Here is a 24,351-nt window from a genome sequence, read left to right on the forward strand (position 1 = left end):
CAGGAGAAATATCAATAACCTCAGATATGCAGACGACACCACCCTTATGACAGAAAGTGGAGAGGAACTAAAAAGCCTTTTGATGAAAGTGAAAGAGGAGAGTGAAAGAGTTGGCTTAAAGCTCAACATTCAGAAAACTAAGATCATGACATCTGGTCCCATCACTTCATAGGAAATAGATGGAGAAACAGTGGAAACCATGTCAGACTTTATTTTTCTGGGCTCCAAAATCACTGCAGATGGTGATTGCAGCCATGAAATTAAAAGACGCTTGCTCCTTGGAAGGAAAGTTATGACCAACCTAGATAACATATTAAAAAGCAGAGACATTACGTTGCCAGCAAATGTCCATCTGGTCAAGGCTATGGTTTTTCCAGTGGTCATGTATGGATGTGAGAGTAGGACTATAAAGAAAGCTGAGTGTCAAAAAATTGATGCTTCTGAACTGTGGTGTTGGAGAAGACTCTTGAGAGTCCCTTGGACTGCAAGGGGATCCAACCAGTCCATCCTGAAGTCCTGGGTGTTCATTGGAAGGACTGATGCTGAAGTTGAAACTCCAGTACTTTGGCCACCTCATGCAAAGAGTTGATTCATTGGAAAAGACCCTGATGCTGGGAGGGATTGGGGACAGGAGGTGAAGGGGATGACAGAGGATGTGATGGCTGAATGGCATCACCGACTTGATGGACATGAGTTTGAGTGGACGCCGGGAGTTGGTGATGGACAGGGAGGCCTGGCGTGCTTCAATTCATGGGGTAGCAAAGAGTCAGACACGACTGAGCAACCGAACTGAACTGAACTGAGTGCAAGGGGATCTTGTTAAATGAATGGGAATAGAAATACAGCGTGTCTCTTCCAGGATGGGACTTCTAGCAAGAAAGGTTTTTCTTCTCCCTCATTCCACTTCCACCAGCTAGAAACAGAGTATCTCAAGGCCATAAAAGAAGAAACAAAGCAGAAGGTGGAAGGCATGTGGGACCCTGACTCTTCAGGTGCTTCCCAGGTGGCACCGTGGTAAAGAATCCACTTGCCAATGCAGGAGATGCAAAAGACATGGGTTCAATCCCCGGGTCAGGAAGATGCCCTGGAAGAGGAAATAGCAACCCACTCTAGTATTCTTGCCTAGAAAATCCCAAGGTCAGAGGAGCTTGGCGGGCTACAATCCAGAGGGGTTGTACAGAGTCAGACACAACTGAGCATGAACTTATCAAGAGGAGAGAGCAGCCTGATAACCCAAAAAACTTATATGAGCTAGAAATATGTGACTACTGTGTTAAGCCCCAGAAATACCTTGGTTTGCTTGCTGTAGCATGTGGTATTATCCTAATATACACCATTTGTACATAGGGATTCTTTTGATGGCATTACAAATATGAAGAAATTCAGAGCACATAGGAGAGTATTCAGATGCAATACTTACTGAATACCAAGGCTACCTGGGCTTCCTTGATGGCTGAGAAGTAATGAATTGGCTGCCAATGCAGGAGATGTAGTTTCGATCCCTGGGTCAGGAAGATCCCCTGGAGAAGGAAATGGCAACCCACTCCAGTATTCTTGCCTGGGAAAATCCCACAGAGGAATCTGGTACAGTCCATGGGGCCGGAAGAGTTGGACTGGACTTAGTGACTGAACAACAACTGCAAGGCTACATACAACATAGCTATATTGTATGTAAATGTGCTTTTATCTAAATTTTTTCAGACTTGCCCACTAAGCTCAGGAGGCCTTTAGGATGAGAAACCCGTTAAACTCTGCTGCTGCTAAGTCGCTTCAGTCGTGTCCGACTCTGTGCGACCCCATAGACAGCAGCCCACCAGGCTCCACCATCCCTGGGATTCTCCAGGCAAGAACACTGGGGTGGATTGCCTATGCAGCACTTAAAAGAGAATATCCTTCAAGTTAATTTTACAGGAAAGAATGTTTTCTGGGATTGTATGATTTGTTTCTCCCTTCCCTCTTAAAGTAAAACTCATTCTGAAGTGGCTTTTTAAAAAAATTTTTAGATGTTACCTTCAACTGATTTCCACAGTCCACGCAGGAAAAATCTCTCAGTTTTCCCCTCAGATAGAATACAATGATGCTAACAGTTTTAGAAGTTCTCATTTATACTGTCTACAAAGTTGATCTTATTATAACATGCACATGATGCACATGCACAGATTCCTCTTGGTTTTCTATTCCAAACAACCCAAGTTATGTTTTGAAAAACACAACTCTGCATAAGAGAGAGAAATCTTTCCTCCTTTTCTGACTGTTAAGGCTGTAACACACAGACATCTCACGTATGGAATGCAGGACTAGGACTCAGGGCAATTATTTGCATAGCAAAAAGCCAGGAGTCAAGATTCTGAGGTTCTGCCCTTCACTCTGCGGCTTCCTTGCTGTGAACTGTCAGGCACATTACCACTTAGTCATGCTCAGATTTAAGAACCTGTATAACGATTTGAATAATGCTTCTTTTCCTCATCAGGGGGCTCCAAAGCTCAGTCAATGTTTACACGATGCTTCTGGGTGCCTAGTTAGCAAGCTGTGGGCCATGAAGATATAAAACATCAGCAGACTCAAAAAAAAAAAAAAAAGCAGGCAGTGATGGGCATGGTAAACTCTAGGTCTGTTGTTGAAATGCCAGCCCTGCATAAAAGGTACTGGTTGTTTTTTCTTCTGATCTACTACTCAAGCCATTCAAAGCTTTAGCTGGGGCAGAAAATGTCAAAAGTTCAATCAAGGGTGTCTGCATGGTAGCATTATGGTCTTACAGTTTTTCCCTTTATGTTGCTCTGTATTTTCTAAACTGTCCACAATGAACACGGATACTTTCTTAACTGAAAAATAGGTAAATGTAAACATTCTAAAAGATGGTGTTTAAAAAGAGAGGAAGGCTAATATGTCAGACTGAATTACTGGTGCCGATTCTTCATTTCTCCCCAACTGTGTTATATATCTACATCTTTGCGAGGTGTCATGGTGGGGAGGGCATGCTTGTGACCCGTGATCCAGGGCTTGATCATGTGACTTGCTTTGGCCAATACAAAGTTAGCAGACATGGCGCCAGAAGAGACTTGAAATCTGCCTGTGCAGGTGGATATACATGTCCTTGCTCTCATCTTTTAGAAGGGGAACATAGTATTTTGGGTAGCTGCCGGTTCAAGGAAGAGGTGAGACACGTGGAGCAGATTTTGACCTAGGCTAGACCCAGGAAGCCATCACAGCAGAGACCAGGCTAAATCACCCCAAACTCAGCTGACCTGCAGTCAGGGGAGAAAGGAAGGAATGTGTACTGTTGTTTTACAGTGAAATTTTGTGGTTATGTAGCATGATCGTTGTCTACCAGTATACCACCTGATGCCACAGAAAACCTCAGGGGCAAAAGTAAGTCATGGATTGAACTTCAGTTTGAGAAAACTTTTTAGAAGATAGGAATTATTTTCCTCCCTCTCATTAAAAATATAATTATTTAATTACAATTATAGTAAGCCCTATGAAAAGTTAATGAGTCCATTCAATATGGAGATTTCACATGAAAAATATATTGAGTCTTTTTCAATGTTAATATTTTTTGCAACATGATTTAATGTTTATGGCTGTTTTCCACTTTATGTGTATACCATATTATGTTTCACCAACATTCTTTTGCCAGATATCTAGATTTTAGATAGTTTGCCATCTTTATTATTATTAATGGTGCTCTCTAAACATAACTAAGGCGAATTCTCTACACATATTCATGACTATTTCCTTGTGATGAAATCTGAGGAACAGAATGGCTGGGCTAAGGAATATGTAAATTTTAAAGCTTTAATATGGGTGTTAATTGCCTACTTTTAATTTCCTTTTGTAATTAATAAACCAGGATCTGTACAATTGAGTCAGCTCCGGATATAAACTGAGCAAAAATTGTCCAATTAATTGGAAAAAATTACTCCAATCAATCCTGCTGGAACATATTAAAGACCTATTGGGTACCAGCTATGCGAGGCCCAGAGTAGTGGCCACAAGCATGGACTGTGAGCCACAAAACCTGGGTTCACATCTTGGCATCATCCAGTTCATGATCTTGTGCAATTTACTCAGCTTGTCTGTGCCTCAGTGTTCTCACCTGTAAAGTGGAGATAAGAGTGCCTCCCTCATAAGAGCACAGAGATGTAAGTCAATAAATGTAATTCCCTAAACACTGTGCCTGCCACATAGTAAATCCTTCATGTTAGCTGTCATTAGGGATGAACAGATGAGGGAGATCACAGATCTTCTTCTCAACAACCTAAGAGTTTAGTGAAACTCATAAAGGATAATTGGGTAGCAAATTTTCAACCTAAATTTTCAGACTCAGTGAAAGTTAGCTTTTCATAAAGTCTTTGCTTCAAAGAAAGCAGTAGAAAACTCATAAAAGAAAACAAACCTTGGAATAAAACAAAGGTAAACAATAAGGTAAACAAAATAAAGGTAAACAATAGGAAGGTGACTGGTCTTTAAGCTACAGAAACTGATAGTGCAAATATCTAATACCACAAATTTATGATGGCAAAACTGGTTTGACTAATTTAAGTTTACCAACAAGATCTATCCTAAGGGGAGATCGTATGTGACTATTTACAGTTGCCTAAAACTAGTGGAAACCACTTTTCTTAGTGATCAGAGATGATCTTTCTTCTCTCCTCTCTACTACCTGACACTGGAAAGTGCCTGACACAAAGTAGAAACTCAGGTGATGAAGGTTTCAAACTGATGTTCAAAGCCCAAGTTACCCATCAACTGCAAAAATTCTAAATTCAGTACATTCTGCACACAACACTAATAGCCACCATCCCTAGGCTACGTGCTCTGCATATGTTATTTCATTAAATCCTCAACGAAGCTATCTAAAAGACCAAGTAAGAGTGTTTTCTCTTCATATTCTGAAATAATTTCCAAGTGACTGTTTTTTTAAAATGGGCTGATGTTCAAGAGATTTTTTTTTTTCAAAGCTCTCCCAAGGATCACTAAACATTTTTTTTCCCACTAAACATTTTTGAAAATTATCTTACCAAAGATTTAATTACCTAAAATAATTTTATACCAAGCAAAATTACATAAGAAGGCTAGAATTGTTGGAGCTTTTGAGGTTTGTTATTTTAAAATTGGAATCAAGTTCAGTATTTTTTTGAAGCCCAAAGGCCAAATTTCATGTTTCAGGTCATGTATTTATAATACTTTTGCATTATTTGAAAGTTTTAAGCAAACTGCTTTGGCAAAAATTGGAGAGAACCCTTACTCCTTCCCTCCTGTTGGTCAAAAGTAGTTTAACTAAAGTTAAGTAAATTTTCTAAGTGAAATTAGTAAGCAAGGGGTGAGTCTTTTAAGCTCTAAGATTCCATATCCTCCCCTAAGAAACTAAGAGTTATACTTAAACCTTTAGGATATCCTACTTTTAAAAAAATCTGCATTTATAGAAATGAAAGTCAAGAAAAATGTCCTAATATGCATTAGAAGAACATCAGTAAAACTCCAGTGTGAACATTTTCTTAATGTTAGTGAGGTACAGCAATTTTTTGAATTTTTTCCCCTTGGTCTGAGGTCAGTTTCACCCTCGATCCCAGCAGTGTGCCCATACTATGTCACATGTTCTAGACTGATCATGGTATAGAAGCATTTTTGTTTCCAGAAATTTCATCTCCAAAACTCAAAATCCATAATGTTACAAAAAAACAACTCAACTTATTTTTGAGGTCACTTATGAACCGGCAAGCAAGACTGTCACTCATAGAGAAAACTTTGTGTGAGGGTTTCAAAAACAATAAAGTTTCCCCCAAAATATTTATATTTAGGAGGAAAAGCACTCAGAATGAATAGAAATCTAACCTTCAGTGATTTAAAATTAAGTTTAATAACATGAATATTTATATGGCAAGTTATTTTTTAAAAACATAAAGTTATTTTAATTTTTAAAATTTTAATTTATCTTTCAAGTTAATAAAAGTTATTTATAGATTTAGGGATTTTTAGCTTTTCAATTAATTTAACAACACAAGTTAAAAACAGGGGAAAGAAAAAAATGGGTGAAAGATCTGAACAGGCACTTCACCAAAGGAAAAATACAAATGTCCAATCAGCACATGAAAAGATGTTTGACATCATTTAGTCATCAAGAAAATATAAGTTAAAACCAGAATGTGATAGAACTACTTTCCCACTAAAATGGCTAAAACTAAAAAGCCTAGCAATACCACAGGTGGTTAAGAATGCAGAGTAATTAGCTCACCTATTGGTGGTGGGAAAGTAAAAATAAATCATTTTGGAAACAGTTTGGCAGTTTCTTATAAAATTCAACATATGCTACAGATACAGCTAATAACATGTACGTGAGTGCATCCTCAGTCATTTCAGTCATGTCTGACTCTTTGCAACTCTATGGACTATAGCCTGCCAGGATCCTCTGTCCATGGGATTCTCCAAGCAAGAAGACTGGAAAGGGTTGCCATTTCTTTTTCCACTAACAACGTGGATGAATGTTAAAAACCCACTGAACAAAAGCAGGCACAAAAAAACATGTACCACATGATTCCATTAATATGGACAAAAGCAGAGAGTTGCCTGGGCGCAGGGAAGGGATGCAGGGAACGTTTTATATCTTGATTTTGGTTGTAGTTCCAAAATCAAGATATTTTGGTAAATAACTTTGCTAAACCCAACCACATGTGCACTTAGAATGAATATATCTAATATGTAAATTACACTTCAGTCAAGATTACTAATCTAATCCTCAATTTAACTGCTCTCCGAATTGGATTAGATTTTACCACATGGTCTGTGGAGGGGCAGGCACCCCCTCAAGGGACTGATGCTCACACATGGAACTCTGCTGTCATCAGGGACCCTCTACACTCGTCTCTACCTCTCCACGGGGACTGGTTCCAGGGCTCCCACAGATACCCAATCCACAGATGCTCAAGTCCCTTATATAAAATGGTATAGTATTTGTTTATCAACTATGCACATCCTACTGGATAATGTAAGCCACATATTACTCATAATACCTGATACAATGTAAATATAATGTAAATAGTCGTCAGCAGACAGCAAGCTCAAGTTTTGCTTTAGGGAACTTTCTAGAATTTAAAATATATATATTTTTCATCTGCAGGTGGTTGAATCTGTGGGTTCAGAACCCAACGATATGGAGGGTTGACTGTACTAGAAAGTTGTTTAGTTGTTCGGTCGTGTCCGACTCTCCGCCAGGCTGCTCTATCCATGGGATTCTCCAGGCAAGAATACTGGAGTGGGTTGCCATTCCCTTTTCCAAGGAGTCTTCCTGACCCAGGGATCAAACCCAGGTCTGCCACATTTCAGGCAGATTCTTTACCATAAGGGCCACCAGCGAAGCCCGTACTGTCTAAACACAATTTCATCTCTTAAGCAGGTCACTCACGCAACTCACCAGTCAGAGCACCTCCCAGACTCCCCCGTCGCAGCTGCCTTCCATCCTCACTCAGCTGTCTTTTAAACTTCAGCGACTTCCCAGGGCCAGGAGCCACGTCTGGGTTGCTGCATTTCCGAAATGGCATGGGCGGAGGGGATAATATGTGATCAAGCTGCAGAGGAGAGGACAGTGGCATCACTTGCTGGGAATGAATGAAAGACCCCTGCCGCCAGCACACTTCCTTCTTTGCCTTCTCTAAATCCCTCTCCCCCAGCCCTGGTTTAGAGACTCCGGGGCTCCACTGTTGAGTCTTCCCTCTGAAAGAGTATCTGGTTGGCTGCAAAATCTCCACCACAGTGTTTTTCAAGCTGCGGGCCATGGTATATTAGTGGGTTATGAAATTAAGTTAGTAGGTTGTGACTAGTATTTTTTAGTGCAACAGAACAGAAATGATCAGAGTCCAAGGAAGGAAGGAAAAGAATTGTTACATGAAATGTATACATTATACATGGGTGTGTGTGTATCCAGAGTCGTTATGTAAAATATGTCCTTTCATGTGCCAAGGACTGCATGCTGAAGCTCCAATACTTTGGCCACCTGATGTGAAGAACCAACTCACAGGAAAAGACTGTGATGCTAGGAAAGATTGAAGGCAGGAGGAGAAGGGGATGAAAGAGGATGAGATGGTTGAATGGCATCACTGACTCAAGGGACATGAGTTTGAGCAAACTCCAGGAGATAGGGAAGGACAGGGAAGTCTGGCATGCTGCAGTCCAGGGGGTCACAAAGAGTTGGACATGACTTAGTGATTGAACATCAACAACATGGGCCATGATCCCCTGTAAAAAATGAAGAATATTGCTCTATAGATTCTAGGGAGAATCCACAGGTCACTTCTCTGGTTGTTCACAAAAAAATTCACAGGCTTTTGGTGCCCACAAATGTATGTAGGGAAGGGAAATTTCTAAGCACCACAGCCCTTAGCGGAAATCAATACATCCCTAGATCACTTTATAGTTTCTTAAAAGAAAATCTGTCACAAGAGTCAGAGAAACCAAAGTTACTTCAAAAGACAGTTTTCTACAAAAGAATCCCTTGTGTCACAACACTTATTTCAAGATCTGTCCTGCTTTCACAAAAAAACCTTTCATACTTGAATAGTGCCCTATGTTTTTAAATGGTTTCCTCCAAGTAAGTACATATGCATATATGTGTGTCTGGATAGTTATTAAAAATATTCCTGAGCCCTAAATATTCCCGAGTCCCATAGACTCAGAGAGTTATTAAGAATGAAAATGAATTAAAAAGATATTCATGGATATTCCAACTACCACAGAAAAGAGTCAACTTCATAGAAATTTAAAAACAAGAAGAGTTGGGTAGCATTGCTCAAAGCCAGGCATTTTAAGGGCCTCTTCACTAAGATGGATAAGGATAAGAGGCTTATGAAAGCTTCCTGAGAAGACTGACAGAGGGGGAAACTGGGTCTTGTTCTGATGGGCGGGGCCATGCTCAGTAAATCTTTAATCCCATTTTCTGTTGATGGGCAGGGCTGTGTTTCCTCCCTGTTGTTTGGCCCGAGGCCAAACTTTGGTGGAGGTGATGAAGATGATGGTGACCTCCTTCAAAAGGGCACACACCACATTCAGTGCCTTGGACCCTGCAGCAGGCCACTGCCAACCCACGAGTCTGCTGGAGACTCCTGGACACTCACGGGCAAGTCTGGGTCAGTCTCTTGTGGGGCCACAATTATGAAATTAAAAGATGCTTGTTCCTTGGAGGGAAAGCTATAATCAACCTAGACAGCATATGAAAAAGCAGAGACATTACTTTGCCAACAAAGGTCCATCTAGTCAAAGCTATGGTTTTTCCAGTGGTCATGTACGGATGTGAGAGCTGGACTATAAAGAAAGCTGAGCGCCAAAGAACTGATGCTTTTTAACTATGGTGTTGGAGAAGACTCTTGAGAGTCCCTTGGACTGCAAGGAGATCCAACCAGTCCATCCTAAAGGAAATCAGTCCTGAATATTCATTGGAAGGACTGATGCTGAAGCTGAAACTCCAATACACTGGCCACCTGACGCGAAGAAATGACTCACTAGAAAAGACCCTGATGCTGGGAAAGAATGAAGGCAGGAGAAGAAGGGGCCAACAGACGATAAGATGATTGGATGGCATCACTGACTTGATGGACATGAGTTTGAGCAAGCTCCGGGAGTTGGTGATGGACAGGGAAGCCTGGTGTGCTGTAGTCCATGGGATCACAAAGAGTTAGACACGAATAAGCAACTGAACTGAACTGAACTGAACTAAGATATGTCTTGTTTTCTTGGGTAGAAAGAAGGTCATCTGCTTATACCTGTCAGAGATTTTCAGATTAAGACTCTCATGGATGTATTCATAGGAAAAATAAATCAGGGATGAAGTCATTTATGTGTCTGACTACACAATGCAGCATATTCAAAACCATGGCAAAAACAAAAACTGACCTTGCCTATGAGTTACTCCTCTCAAGCTGGTTAAGATGAAGTAGATTCAATTCAGTTCAGTTGCTCAGTCGTGTCCAACCCTTTGCGACCCCATGGACTGTAGCATGCCAGGCCTCCCTGTCCATCGCCAACTCCCGAAATTTACTCAAACTCATGTCGATTGAGTCGGTGATGCCATCGAACCATAGATTACGCTCACTCAACTATTATATGATGTCAACTCTCCCCCAAGCTCGGCTGTACTCATTGATAACACAGAACAACTGGATTTCAAGCACTTGCCAATAAGTACCATCTGAAATTCACTGCCAATCAGTATTTTAGTACATTTCATTGCTACCTAGTAATTCAGTGAGAGGTCCTCAAACTAGTGGTGCATCCACTCCAGGATCTGCCCTGAGCAGCAGGGAAAAGGAACTACAGATTATATTTCTGGGAATATTTGTTCCTGTGCTGTTCATTTCATTGGTGTCCTACTTAGGAGGGCCTCCAAGGATACTCCAATTTCTGTCTAGTCTTAGACACTTTGCCCTTAAACCTTATGGACAATGAAATGTAGCAAGGGCACCTTAGACAGTGAGACATCAGCTACTAGAAAATGCAGAATGCAGTCTGGGTTCCAAATGCAGTCAGTCCATTACACAATGCAGAGGTTGATTCTGCCTCCTTCTTAGCTCCATCTATAGCCTTATCCCAGTTGTTTTTTCTTTTTTTCTGTCAATAGTTTGGGGAAATTTAAGCAAATCTACAACAGAAAAGTTTAATACAATGAACACCATATTCCCTTGACGAGTGGTGAATTGCTAACCTTGTTCTCCCTCTCTCTCCCTTTCTCTTTCATGCACCAATCCCACAGTAGAGTTAGTTGCAGACATTGTGAATTTCTACCCCTCAATACTTCAGCCTGCCTCTTCTAAGAACAGAAGAGGCCATTCTCTTAAATTCTCTTGCCTTGTATTGTATGTATTCGTATGTCATGAGTCTTTCCTTTTCTAAGGGAAGTTTAAATACTAGGAATAAGACAAAATATCATGCAGACTTAATATTAAGAAATCTGCTTTTACACTGAAAGCAAAGCTTGCAGCCACAAGGTGGCAATGTGTCATAGACATTCAACAAAATGCTCCATAATCCCTACTATCTGTATAAATGCCCCAGTAACCCCTCAGAATAAGTTAGGGTTCCTCCCATTTTGTCATTTTCTCTTAATTACTAGTGGTAGCTGCATAAAATACACATATTTATTGTTTAAGGTTCATCAACTTCTGCTACTTATTTTTCACCTGAAGTTAAATTTTTCAGCTTGTGGAATTATAATTAATTTCTCTGGGGAAGACTGTTATATCGCCAATTAACAGAGGGTGAAAAAATAGCAGAAGAAAGAAGATAATTCCTAAGGAGGAATTATGTGATTTCCTTACATGTTTCCAACAAAGCCATAAAAGACACGAAAAAATGAAGAAGAAAGAGAAGGAAATCAAGGTGAAAGTGTAGGTAAATAAAATCCATTTCATCACATATAGAATCATAAGCTATTAGTCCATAAGCCCGAGTTTTTCATCAGAATCACAACCCCAAGAGGAGGGTATTATTTTTTAAATCTGGCAAAATCGAGGCGGTGAACAGTGAGAACTGCAAATGTTTCCAACACAGTAAAAGCAGAAAAACCTATAAGCATTGTGCCATATTCCAGGATCCCATTTCCTTCCTCACCTCAAATCACACTCCCAAGAGGGCTCTCTCTAAATACATCATTTTTCCAAACTTGCTGTGCTGTTAGTGGCTCTAGTTTTCTTTCTACAATTAGTCAAAGCTTCTCAAAATGGTCCACTACAGCCTTGCAATATATTTTTCATTTTCGTCCTGTTTCAAACACTCATGATCCCTTTAAAAACAATTCATCAGACCCTGGAGCTTACGGCAGACATTCAACATATCACTTCGGACATTGCCCTCTGAATGATTTCAGTTTAATGTTTTCCAAAGTCTCCATACTATAAGGAATTCAACTGAAAACAGAGGGTGTCTTTTCAACTTTCACTCATGTTCAAGGACATCTAAGCCTGCACTTGTCACACTTGCTCCAAACATTGCTAATTTCCCTCTCCAAGTAGTCAGTGGACTCCTAGAAAGCCAGCCCCTTCTTTCTTGTCACATACTCACCTAACACGCTGCTAGCCACAAAGTATCCCGGATTTTTGAAGTGCATTCTCCAGGAACAGGTTCCATTCATCTGTCAAGGGACACTTAGGTTGCTTCCATGTTTTGGCTATTGTAAGTAGTGCTGCCATGAATGTTGGGGTGCATGTATCTTTTCAACGTAAGAGTATTTTTCTTTTCTGTATATAGGCCAAGGAGTAGGACAGCTGGATCATATGATAAATATTTTGTTTCTTTAAGGAACCTCTGTACTGTTTCCCATGGTGGCTGCACTAATTTACATTCCACCGGCAGTGCAGGAATCTTTTTTTCCCACACCTTCTCCAGTATTTATATTATTTGTAGTCTTTTTGATGATGGCCATTCTGACTGGTGTGAGGTGATAGATACCTCATTGTAGTTTTGATTTGCATATCATTAATAATTTTGCTAATAGTCTATCATGGGACACATGTGTTTTAGAGAACAAATACACAACTACTGCAAGTCTGATACAGACTTGGGGGAAAGTTTCCAAAATTACCAGTCCTACAGAAGCACTAATCACCAAAAATCTACATCAATTTTCTATATTGATCATCTCCACCCATTGCTTGCGGTTTTACAAGTATTAGGCTGAGTAAAACAGAAGAGTCCACCACAATTACACTATGGCTTCTGCCATCAGCAAAGATGAATTAAAGGCCAATTATTTACAAGATTCCGTCTTACCACTTTATTTAGTGTCTCTGCCATCACCATCACCACCATCTCCAAACACAAACCATGGATTTATTCTTCTATGGCTATATACTATAGTTTTTCATCCATTTCTTTCTCAAAAGGCATGTTACAATTTTTGATGAACATTGAATTTGCAGCCTTCTTAACTGACAGTTTTCTCCAAACTCATCTCCAGACACTTTCCTGCCCAAACATACAGGTTCTCTCATTTACACATGTTCACATAGCCATCATTATTTAGAAAGTAAAGATTTTTCCAACTTTAGTAAATGGCAACTCCTTTTGTCTAGCTTCTTAAGTCACAAACCTTACACTTGCTCTAAACTTCTCTTTCTTACTCCATAGCCAATGAGCAAATCCCCTAACTCAACCTCTGAGATATATCCAGAACCCAATCACATCACCATTTCTACTGCTGCCACTCCTATCTCTGCCTTCCAGATCTCTCTTGTGATAGCCTCCCAATAAATCTGCTTCCATCCTACTTTCGGCACAGCCGCCAGTGACCCTTGTAAAACGTAAGCCAGATGTTCCAGATCCTCTTTTTGGAGTCCTTTCCTGACGTCCCCTCTACCCAAAACGAAATCCTAAGTCTTGACAATGCCCTCCAAGGTCCTGCCACCTCTACCCTCATCTCTCTGATCCCAGCTCCTACTCCTCCACTCACTCCACTTCCGTTTGTTGCTGGACCTGAAAAGCCCCAGGCATCTTTCCATTCATGACCTTTACACCCATCACTTCCAATATCTGGGATGCACTGCAGATACTAGCCACCATGCACCCCCAATCCTCCAGGTCTCTATTCAAAGGTTACTCTTTTTTTGGAGGGGGGAAGGCTTTCTAATTGCCCTATGTAAATGTGTTACTGAATGCAAGTTTGAGTGCCCCACGTATGGTGAAGTCAAACAAATGGAAACATCAGAGTTTGGAGCAGAGAGAGGTTTGTTGTGGGGCCAAACTAGGAGAATGGGTGGCCTGCGTTCAAAAAACCCGAACTCACTGAAGGGTTTCAGCAAAGCATTTTTAAAGAGAAGGTGAGGGCGGGGCATCCCAGGGTTTATCATCTGCCCATGCACAAGTGTCTGACTGGTCGATGATGATCAATCCTTAGGCAGCAGAAGGTTGGGGGCTAGGTGCTCGTGATCATTAAGCAAGACTTTCTTCCCTTTCCTGCAGAAAAAGTCAGGAATATACATCGGATACTACTATCTAGGTGGGGCTTCCCTGGTGGCTCAGTGGTAAAGAATCCACCTGCAATACAGGAGATGTGAGTTCAACCCTTGGGTCAGGAAGATCCCCTGGAGAAGGAAATGGCAACCCATTCCAGTATTCTTGCCTGGAAAACCTCCTGGACAGAGGAACCGGCAGGCTACAGTCCACAGGGTCACAAAAGAGCCGAACACGACTAAAGCAACTGAGCATACTATATAGGTACTTCAGAGGGGAGCTAAAGCAGAGAATATGGGGGAGATGTCTGTCCCAGGAAGGCCCCATAGGGTTCTGTCCCAGGAAAGTCCCACAGGATCTTGCTTGGTTACAAAAGGGCAGGCCCACCACTTTTTGCCCTTTTCAATTTTTCCTCCATAGCATCTATTGCCACGTGGCATGTTAGACCTCTCATATTTATTCTTCTTCTCCCACTCGGAAGTAAGTTACATCAAATTATATACTACTCTTTTGTCCTCTCTTTGTCCACTGTTCTACATAAAAGGCATCTTGTAAAAATGGTTGAAGGAACAAATTGCAAATCTCTGGTATTTGGTTTAAACAACAACAACAACAAAAAAAAACATACACAATAAAGGGTTTCAATTACTGGGATAAAAACTGGATCAGCTTCAAATATTAAATGTTACTCTGTGAAAATACTAAAGGGAGTCTTTAACATTTTGACAAAGTTGACCACTATATGCATGAAGACCCTCAGGCTTGAGCAAATGGCATCTTTTCAAAGAATCTTTTCTATATACAAACTAATATGCTAATTTTTGAGCTCTGCTACCTCCGGTGGCTCAGACGGTAAAAGCGTCTGTCTGCAACGCTGGAGACCCGGGTTAGATCCCTGGGTCGGGAAGATCCCCTGGAGAAGGAAATGGCAACCCACTCTAGTACTCTTGCCTGGAAAATTCCATGGACAGAGGAGCCTGGTAGGCTATAGTCCATGGGGTCACAAAGAGTCGGATACGACTGAGCGACTTTACTTTACTTGACTTTACCTCTGAAGGTAATTCCTAATAATGAATTAGTAGACCTGTTAACTCTATCCTAACTAGCATATCACTTGTTTCTATCAGGTCCTCCTTTTGGTAATTCTTCACTGATTCTCAAGATGTGGCACCTGCATTTTAAAGACCCATCCAGAATGCATGTGTCCCAAGGCCAAAGTTCATTAGTTCAAAGGGATCACCAATGTCACTGCATACATAATGGATGGGATCTCATAGTAAAGAGTGACTAGTAACATAGAGTTATGAAGACACTGTTCATTTACTCTGTTTCTAGATTTTAAATATTCTAAGAATCCATAGATATGAAAATAAATGAATAATTGTACCACTGCATAGACTATACTTGTAACCTTAATTAACTGCTCTGTTGCTTCCATCCAGAAAGGAATCAAAGGAGAAACCTGAAATGACTTTATTGCAAAATTGGGTTTTATTTACATTTAAACCAAAGCCTACAAACAACATTTTAAAATTTGATAAGGTTCTATAGTTAAGACAGTCATTGTTGTTTTCATACTAATTCTTTGGTGTCTAGGAATGCTAATATTTACTATCCTATTTAGGACATTTAGCTGTTACTACACTTGTTTCCTCATCTACAAAATGTTAATAAGAATACTACCTATCTCCTGAGGTGGTTATGAAGTTTAAAAGAATTCTTAAAAAAATAAAAATAAAAGAACCATATATGCACTTAAAACAATTTAGCTGTGGTGGTTATTAACATGCCCATGTAGCAAGTCACTTCATTCGGAAACATCTCTGCATGTATGCTTCAGCATAAATGGTTTGCGAGGAAATTAAACCAATTACAGTTTTACTGAATTGTCTTTTCTTTTTCTTTATGACTCAGAGAGAACTTGGTTTGAATGAACCACTTTAAAATTATTTCAGGCCAAAAAAGAAATAGCTAAATAAATAAATAAAAATCATTTCAAGCTGTAGTTTTCATGCTGGGCCCCAGAGCACAACTCCCGGGTCTTGATCATGAGGTTCTCAGCATGTGTGAGGCAAGGAACCTACTCCAAATTTGAATTCTCAGGCACAGAATCCCACTGGCATGCTACTTAACTCCTCTCTGAAGAGTGGACCTCGTGAACCTCAGAGGTAGTTAGGATGCAGAGGGAGGATGGATGCAAAGGACTTGACACAGTGCTTGGCACATGTAAGCGTTAAGTAGTAATATACAACCTCGCTTCCCCCAGCATCCTAAATTCTCACTACAGACTGAGTTAGACACTGAGAGAGGTATACTCTTGGATCACATTTTTCTGGGGCCCATTGAACTGAATTTGATGGCATTCATTTTGGATTGTGCCACCCAGAATGAATGCTTCCATTTAATAATATTGTAAGAAACAGCCCTCTGTAAATCCTGCCACTTTGTTCTATAAACATAACAGCCTATATTGAACAGTATCCTCCTTGTCAAGATGCATCTCTATGAAAATATTAAGCAGCTGTGAACCAGATATTCCTCTGAGCACAAGAGTAGACAGAAAAATTCCTGCCCACTAGGAGCTTCATTCCAGTTGGAGAGACAGAACCCAGGAGAAAATGTTGTCAATTCTCTGCCCTAGAAACCATTCTGCTTCTGCTGGGCTATAGTCTTATTTTATCCTAGGAAGCCCATGAACCAGAAAATGAATCATATTCCTCTAAGTCAGCCACTAGAAATCACAGGGTAAAGCTGGCAGTCCATCATCAGCAGGGGTGGCTGTCCAGTTTCTATCAAGACATCATGGATTTGGCTGCTGCATAACCATACTGGATTTCACCTTACCCTCTGCTGGACTGAATGCTTGTGTCCCCATTGCAAATTCATATGTTGACCCCTAACCCCTCAAAGTGATTGTATTTGGAGGTAGGACCTCTGGGATGTGATTAGCTCATGAGGGCAGAGTTGTCACAAACGAGAAATCCCATAGAGTTCCCTTGCGCCTTCTACCATGTGACAACATAGCTAGAAGACGTGTGACTATGAATTAGGAAACAGGCTCTCATCAGACTGTGACTGTGATCTCATCTGCCAGTGGCTCCATCTTGGACTTCTCACCCTCCAGAACTATAAGAAATAAACTGTGCTTTCAAGGTACCCAGTCTATGGTATTTTGTTACAGTGGCTCAAACTAAGACACTCTCTACACCAGTGGTCTCAAGTCATGGTAATCTTGAGATTACCGTAATGCCGCGGTAATGCCGCGTGGGGGACATTTGGCAATGTCTGTCTGGAACCATTTTTGGTTTGTCCAACATGAGGGTGTAGGGCATGTGCTGGGATCTACTGGCGAGGGACCAGGGATGCTGCTAAACACTCTGGGATGCACAGGACAACCCCCAACAACAGAGTTATTTCAGCATAAAACATCCGTAATACCACTGGTAAGACACTGCTCTACACTCACCTTTGTCTGTCTCCACTTATTTTTAAGTTATTCATCTGGCTGAGTTATGTGTTACTGTAGGTCATCTTGAAACCTTCTGAGAACAAGAATGCAGTGGGCAAAAAACAGACAGCAGAGACAGAATCTTACCAAGAATTGTTCATGTCAACAAAATTTGTTAGGCAAACCATTTTGTGAGCTACACGAATTTAACCAACCTATTTAGCTGTTTATTGCATTTCACTTTCTCAATGAACATTCATGTTTTGAAAGCTACTTCAATAGAACATATTTAAACTGAAAGATGTACTAGATACCAATATCATTTTCCATCTTCAGTTTTGTAATTAATTCTTTGAATCACAAACTTCAATTAGCAATATAAAAGTGTTTCAGAAACATCCTAACATACATTAGTAGATCAAACTACAATGGCATTCACCTAAACAGAGCTGCACCACTAGTTCCATCTCTCAAGAGAATTGATTTTCTTTCTTCCCTCCCGAGAGAAATATGTAAATTAGCACTTTGATACCACAATCTCGCTGTTGTCTGTCAACTCAACCTCAAGAAAGTTAATTCCTTTGCTTATGAACATCCCCCCGCCCCCTAAACACACACACACACACACACCCCGCCAGCAATATCATCAGTCCCAAGGACAAAGCACCACACAGCAGGCACTTAATTGTGATCTGAACATGAAGCAATAAATTCAACTGTCTACAGATGAAAAAACAGAGCTAATATTATATTACAGTTTTTTGAAACATAGCACTTTTCTAAGTTTAGTTTAGAAACGACAACACTAGAGAAGTACAAGGAATATACTGATTTGACTTTGCATACACACCACCTATTTTCCTGTCTCTTTAATATTCAGGGTGTGTCCTTGACCTTTAGTTAGGGATCTGATCCATGCCTGAAGTTGTTTACATATCTGAAGACATTAAATTCCCCCAGGACCATCATGTCCCCATTGGCAACATAACTCAAGATTCTGACCGCAGTTAACAAAGCAGGCAGAGAATATGCTCCTCACCAGTCATTGTCTCTGCATTTAAAGTCAGAGGGGAAAATCCCCACAATGCCACAAAACTTGACATTCTGTGCCTGCTTCCCCTCTGGTAAAGATAGTAGACCCCCAGGCAGGTAGTAGTATTATTCCCACTTTACCAATAGGCAAACACTTTGGGAAAGAGTAACCCCTGCAAAGTTATCAGCTCAGGAGGTACAAAAGGAATCAAGCTCAAGATTCCTAACTCCAAAGCCCATGTTGCTTCCACTGTTTCAAACAGCCTCCTTAAGAGGGGTCACTGCCATGGAGCACATGGAGCCCCAGAAAGTAGACTTTCATTTCCTCTTCCATCCCTGGTCTGGGCAAGCTCCCCAGAGAAAATGGAGTCTTACACCCTGGTGTCAGTCAGTGTGAATGACCTAGTTCAGTCCTAACTGGCCATCTACAGAAGCAGTTTTTAGGGGTTCTTAGCCGAAATCCTCAAGTCAGAATTACAGAATTACAAAATAAAACCACCTGTAGTCTAATTCTTAGCTTTTCAGAAGACAGAGGCCCAGCTAAGTCAACCACCAAGCTTTGCAGAGATAGCTGGTGCATGAATCCAGCCCAGAACCCAGATTTCTAGACCTACCATCTATTTATTACCTTTCACACCTTTCTCCCTTACCTACTCCTGCAATCCCACTGGTATCCATCACTCCGTTATAATTGGCTTGTGTGATTTTCTGTGGGTTTTGTTCATACATCCTTTATCAGCCAATGGTTATTTTAACAACTTGACATTGTGCTATGGGCTGAGGATGGAAAACAGAAGGAACATAGGCATCTTCCTCAGGGCATTCTACCACAGTGCAGGAGACAGACACAAAAGCAGAGTCATGAGATGACAAGGCAAAGGTAACAACAGAGTTAGGTATGAGGGACTACAATCACCTTAAGCAGAGTAGTGGTCCAGCATCTAATTAATTTCCAGTCCTCACTGTTTTGCCTGAGCCATGCTGACATCACTTAATGCCTAAAATGCAGGAAGGGGTTGACTAGCCTCTACTCACAGAGATCAGGGTCTTTTCAGGGACCCTGAAGCCAGCGCAGAAAGCAGCTCAGTGTGGTATGTTCAATGCAGTTGCTAGTTGTGTCTGACTCTTTGCGACCCCATGGACTGCAGCACGCCAGGCTTCCCTGTCCATCACCAACTCCCGGAGCTTACTCAAACTCATGTCCATCAAGCTGGTGGGTGATGCCATCCAGCCATCTCATCCTCTGTCGTCCCCTTCTCCTCCCACCTTCAATCTTTCCCAGCATCAGGGTCTTTTCCAATGAGTTGGCTCTTTGCCTCAGGTGGCCAAAGTATTGGAGTTTCAGCTTCAGCATCAGTCCTTCCAATGAATATTCAGGACTGATTTCCTTTAGGATTGACAACATTGGTAATTTTCCTTCTACCTTGGGCTTTTCAAACTTGTCTTTAATGGAGTACAGAAAACAAAATCTGTTTTCTAAGCAAGGTGGTCTAAGGACTTAGGGAAATCTCTTTGTTGAGAAGCTGCTGTGATAAACATTATATGGGGGAAATACCTGAGTCTACAGGGTTTAAGACTGAGCAGGACTATTTTGTGCTATGGCAGGAGGAAGGATTTGCTTGCTGCTCCAGAGATGGAAAGAGAAAGAACATAAAAATGTGAGGATGGGGGGAAAGGGTGGTTAGGGAGTTTGGGATGGTCATGTACACACTGCTATAGTTAAAATGGATAACCAATAAGGAACTACTGTATGGCTCATGGAACTCTCCTCAATGTTATGTGGCAGCCTGGATAGGAGGGGAGTTTGGGGAGAATGGATACGTGTATATGCATGGCTGAGTCCTTTCACTGTCCACCTGAACCTATCACAACATTGTTATAATTGGCTAGACCCCAACATACAATAAAACGTTTTTTAAAATACAAAATAAGCACTGAAAGACAAGGTGTTTTTTCAACTAAATGAAAACCAATGGAGGAGAAAAACTGGCAGCTAAACCATCACTATGCCGACAAAGGTCTGTATAGTCAAAGCTATGGTTTTTCCAGTAGCCATGTATGAAGGTGAGAGTTGGACCATAAAGAAGGCTGAGTACCAACGAATTGATGCTTTTGAACTGTGGAGTTGGAGAAGACTCTTGGGAGTCCCTTGGACTGCAAGGAGATCAAACCAGTCAATCCTAAAGGAAATCAACCCTGGATATTCATTGGAAGGACTGATGCTGAAGCTGAAGCTCCAGTACTTTGGCCACCTGATGTTAAGAGCTGACTCACTGGAAAAGACCCTGGTGCTGGGAAAGAGTGAGGGCAAGAGAAGGGGGTGACAGAGGATGAGATGGTTGGATGGCATCATCAACATAATGGACATGAGTTTGAGCAAACTCCAGGAGATAATGAAGTAAAGTGAAGCCTGGCTTGCAAAGACTCAGACTCTACTTAGTGTCTTAGTGACAGGAAAACAACAAACCTCTGAAATGAGGTATGAGAAGTAAGATCAGGATTTCTCACACCATTGGCACTGTCACACAGCCTGGCAGATGCCCTGGGGTCAGTGTAAGCATCACACCTGATTTCCCAAGGGGAGATGCCCTGGGATCAGTGTGAGCATCACACCTCATTTCCTGAGGGGAGCAGTGGGCAGAGGTCTGAGGCAAGCCTACAGCTGGGATAGCATTCAGACACTTAAAGGGGGCAAATCATAATTTCACCTATAAAACAGGGGTAATTACATCCTCCTTACAGGATTCTTGGATTAAGTTAACTGGTCAATATCAAGTTCCTAGCAAGAGATAGCACTCATCTGTTTCTTCTCTTCCCCCTTCCATTTCCTCTTAGCCTGGTTCATTTGGACAGAACCATAAAAGAAAATAATCAATTACAGGCTTACATCAAGAAACAAGAAAAAAACCAAATAAATAACCTAACTCTACACCTAAAGCAACTAGAGAAGGAAGAAATGAAGAACCCCAGGGTTAGCAGAAGGAAAGAAATCTTAAAAATCAGGGCAGAAATAAATGCAAAAGAAACTAAAGAGACCATGGCAAAAATCAACAAAGCTAAAAGCTGGTTTTTTGAAAAAATAAACAAAATTGACAAGCCATTAGCAAGACTCATTAAGAAACAAAGAGAGAAGAACCAAATTAACAAAATTAGAAATGAAAATGGAGAGATCACAACAGACAACACTGAAATACAAAGGATCATAAGAGACTACTACCAGCAGCTCTATGCCAATAAAATGGACAACTTGGATGAAATGGACAAATTCTTAGAAAAGTATAACTTTTCAAAACTGAACCAGGAAGAAATAAAAGATCTTAATAGACCCATCACAAGCAAGGAAATCGGAACTGTAATCAGAAATCTTCCAGCAAACAAAAGCCCAGGACCAGATGGCTTCACAGCCTGAATTCTACCAAAATTTTAGAGAAGAGCTAACACCTATCTTACTCAAACTCTTCCAGAAAATTGCAGAGGAAGGTAAGCTTCCAAACTCATTCTATGAGGCCACCATCACCCTAATTCCAAAACCAGACAAAGATGCCACAAAAAAAGAAAACTACAGGCCAATATCACTGATGAACATAGATGCAAAAATCCTTAACAAAATTCTAGCAAACAGAATCCAACAACATATTAAAAAAATCATACACCATGACCAAGTGGGCTTTATCCCAGGAATGCAAGGATTCTTTAATATCCACAAATCAATCAATGTAATACACCACATTAACAAATTGAAAGATAAAAACCATATGATTATCTCAATAGATGCAGAGAAAGCCTTTGACAAAATTCAACACTCATTTATGATTAAAACTCTCCAAAAAGCAGGAATAGAAGGAACATACCTCAACATAATAAAAGCTATATATGACAAACCCACAGCAAGCATCACCCTCAATGGTGAAAAATTGAAAGCATTTCCCCTGAAATCAGGAACAAGACAAGGGTGCCCACTCTCACCACTACTATTCAACATAGTGTTGGAAGTTTTGGCCACAGCAATCAGAGCAGAAAAAGAAGTAAAAGGAATCCAGATAGGAAAAGAAGAAGTGAAACTCTCACTGTTTGCAGATGACATGATCCTCTACATAGAAAACCCTAAAGACTCTACCAGAAAATTACTAGAGCTAATCAATGAATATAGTAAAGTTGCAGGATATAAAATTAACACACAGAAATCCCTTGCATTCCTATACACTAACAATGAGAAAACAGAAAGAAAATTAAGGAAACAATACCATTCACCATTGCAACAAAAAGAATAAAATACTTAGGAGTATATCTACCTAAAGAAACAAAGGACCTATACATAGAAAACTATAAAACACTGATGAAAGAAATCAAAGAGGACACAAACAGATGGAGAACATACCGTGTTCATGGATTGGAAGAATCAATATTGTCAAAATGGCTATTCTACCCAAAGCAATCTATAGATTCAATGCAATCCCTATCAAGCTACCAACGGTATTTTTCACAGAACTAGAACAAATAATTTCACAATTTGTATGGAAATACAAAAAACCTCGAATAGCCAAAGTAATCTTGAGAAAGAAGAATGGAACTGGAGGAATCAACCTGCCTGACTTCAGACTCTACTACAAAGCCACAGTCATCAAGACAGTATGGTACTGGCACAAAGACAGAAATATAGATCAATGGAACAGAATAGAAAGCCCAGAGATAAATCCACGAACCTATGGACACCTTATCTTTGACAAAGGAGGCAAGGATATACAATGGAAAAAAGACAACCTCTTTAACAAGTGGTGCTGGGAAAACTGGTCAACCACTTGTAAAAGAATGAAACTAGAACACTTTCTAACACCATACACAAAAATAAACTCAAAATGGATTAAAGATCTAAATGTAAGACCAGAAACTATAAAACTCCTAGAGGAGAACATAGGCAAAACACTCTCCGACATAAATCACAGCAAGATCCTCTATGACCCACCTCCCAGAATATTGGAAATAAAAGCAAAACTAAACAAATGGGACCTAATGAAACTTAAAAGCTTTTGCACTACAAAGGAAACTATAAGTAAGGTGAAAAGACAGCCCTCAGATTGGGAGAAAATAATAGCAAATGAAGAAACAGACAAAGGATTAATCTCAAAAATATACAAGCAACTCCTGAAGCTCAATTCCAGAAAAATAAATGACCCAATCAAAAAATGGGCCAAAGAACTAAACAGACATTTCTCCAAAGAAGACATACAGATGGCTAACAAACACATGAAAAGATGCTCAACATCACTCATTATCAGAGAAATGCAAATCAAAACCACAATGAGGTACCATTACACGCCAGTCAGGATGGCTGCTATCCAAAAGTCTACAAGCAATAAATGCTGGAGAGGGTGTGGAGAAAAGGAACCCTCTTACACTGTTGGTGGGAATGCAAACTAGTACAGCCGCTATGGAAAACAGTGTGGAGATTTCTTAAAAAACTGGAAATAGAACTGCCATATGACCCAGCAATCCCACTTCTGGGCATACACACTGAGGAAACCAGATCTGAAAGAGACACGTGCACCCCAATGTTCATCGCAGCACTGTTTATAATAGCCAGGACATGGAAGCAACCTAGATGCCCATCAGCAGATGAATGGATAAGGAAGCTGTGGTACATATACACCATGGAATATTACTCAGCCATTAAAAAGAATTCATTTGAATCAGTCCTAATGAGATGGATGAAACTGGAGCCCCTTATACAGAGTGAAGTAAGCCAGAAAGATAAAGAACATTACAGCATACTAAACATATATATGGAATTTAGAAGATGGTAACGATAACCCTATATGCAAAACAGAAAAAGAGACACAGAAATACAGAACAGACTTTTGAACTCTGTGGGAGAATGTGAGGGTGGGATGTTTCAAAAGAACAGCATGTATACTATCTATGGTGAAACAGATCACCAGCCA

At 40.5% G+C, this 24,351-nt stretch overlaps 1 protein-coding gene across 1 annotated transcript in view; it reads right to left on the minus strand.

Annotated features, from left to right (window-relative positions):
• MAST4 (microtubule associated serine/threonine kinase family member 4) overlaps window positions 1–24,351 on the minus strand; it is a 608,649-nt gene that overhangs the window by 423,392 nt on the left and 160,906 nt on the right. The window contains exon 2 of the mRNA XM_043488941.1: window positions 7,412–7,565. Within this exon, the coding sequence (XP_043344876.1) occupies window positions 7,412–7,565 (154 nt within the window). The remainder of the gene's footprint in view (window positions 1–7,411; window positions 7,566–24,351) is intronic.

The sequence above is a fragment of the Cervus canadensis genome, chromosome 16, assembly GCF_019320065.1.
Source record: "Cervus canadensis isolate Bull #8, Minnesota chromosome 16, ASM1932006v1, whole genome shotgun sequence".
Lineage (NCBI taxonomy): Eukaryota > Metazoa > Chordata > Mammalia > Artiodactyla > Cervidae > Cervus > Cervus canadensis.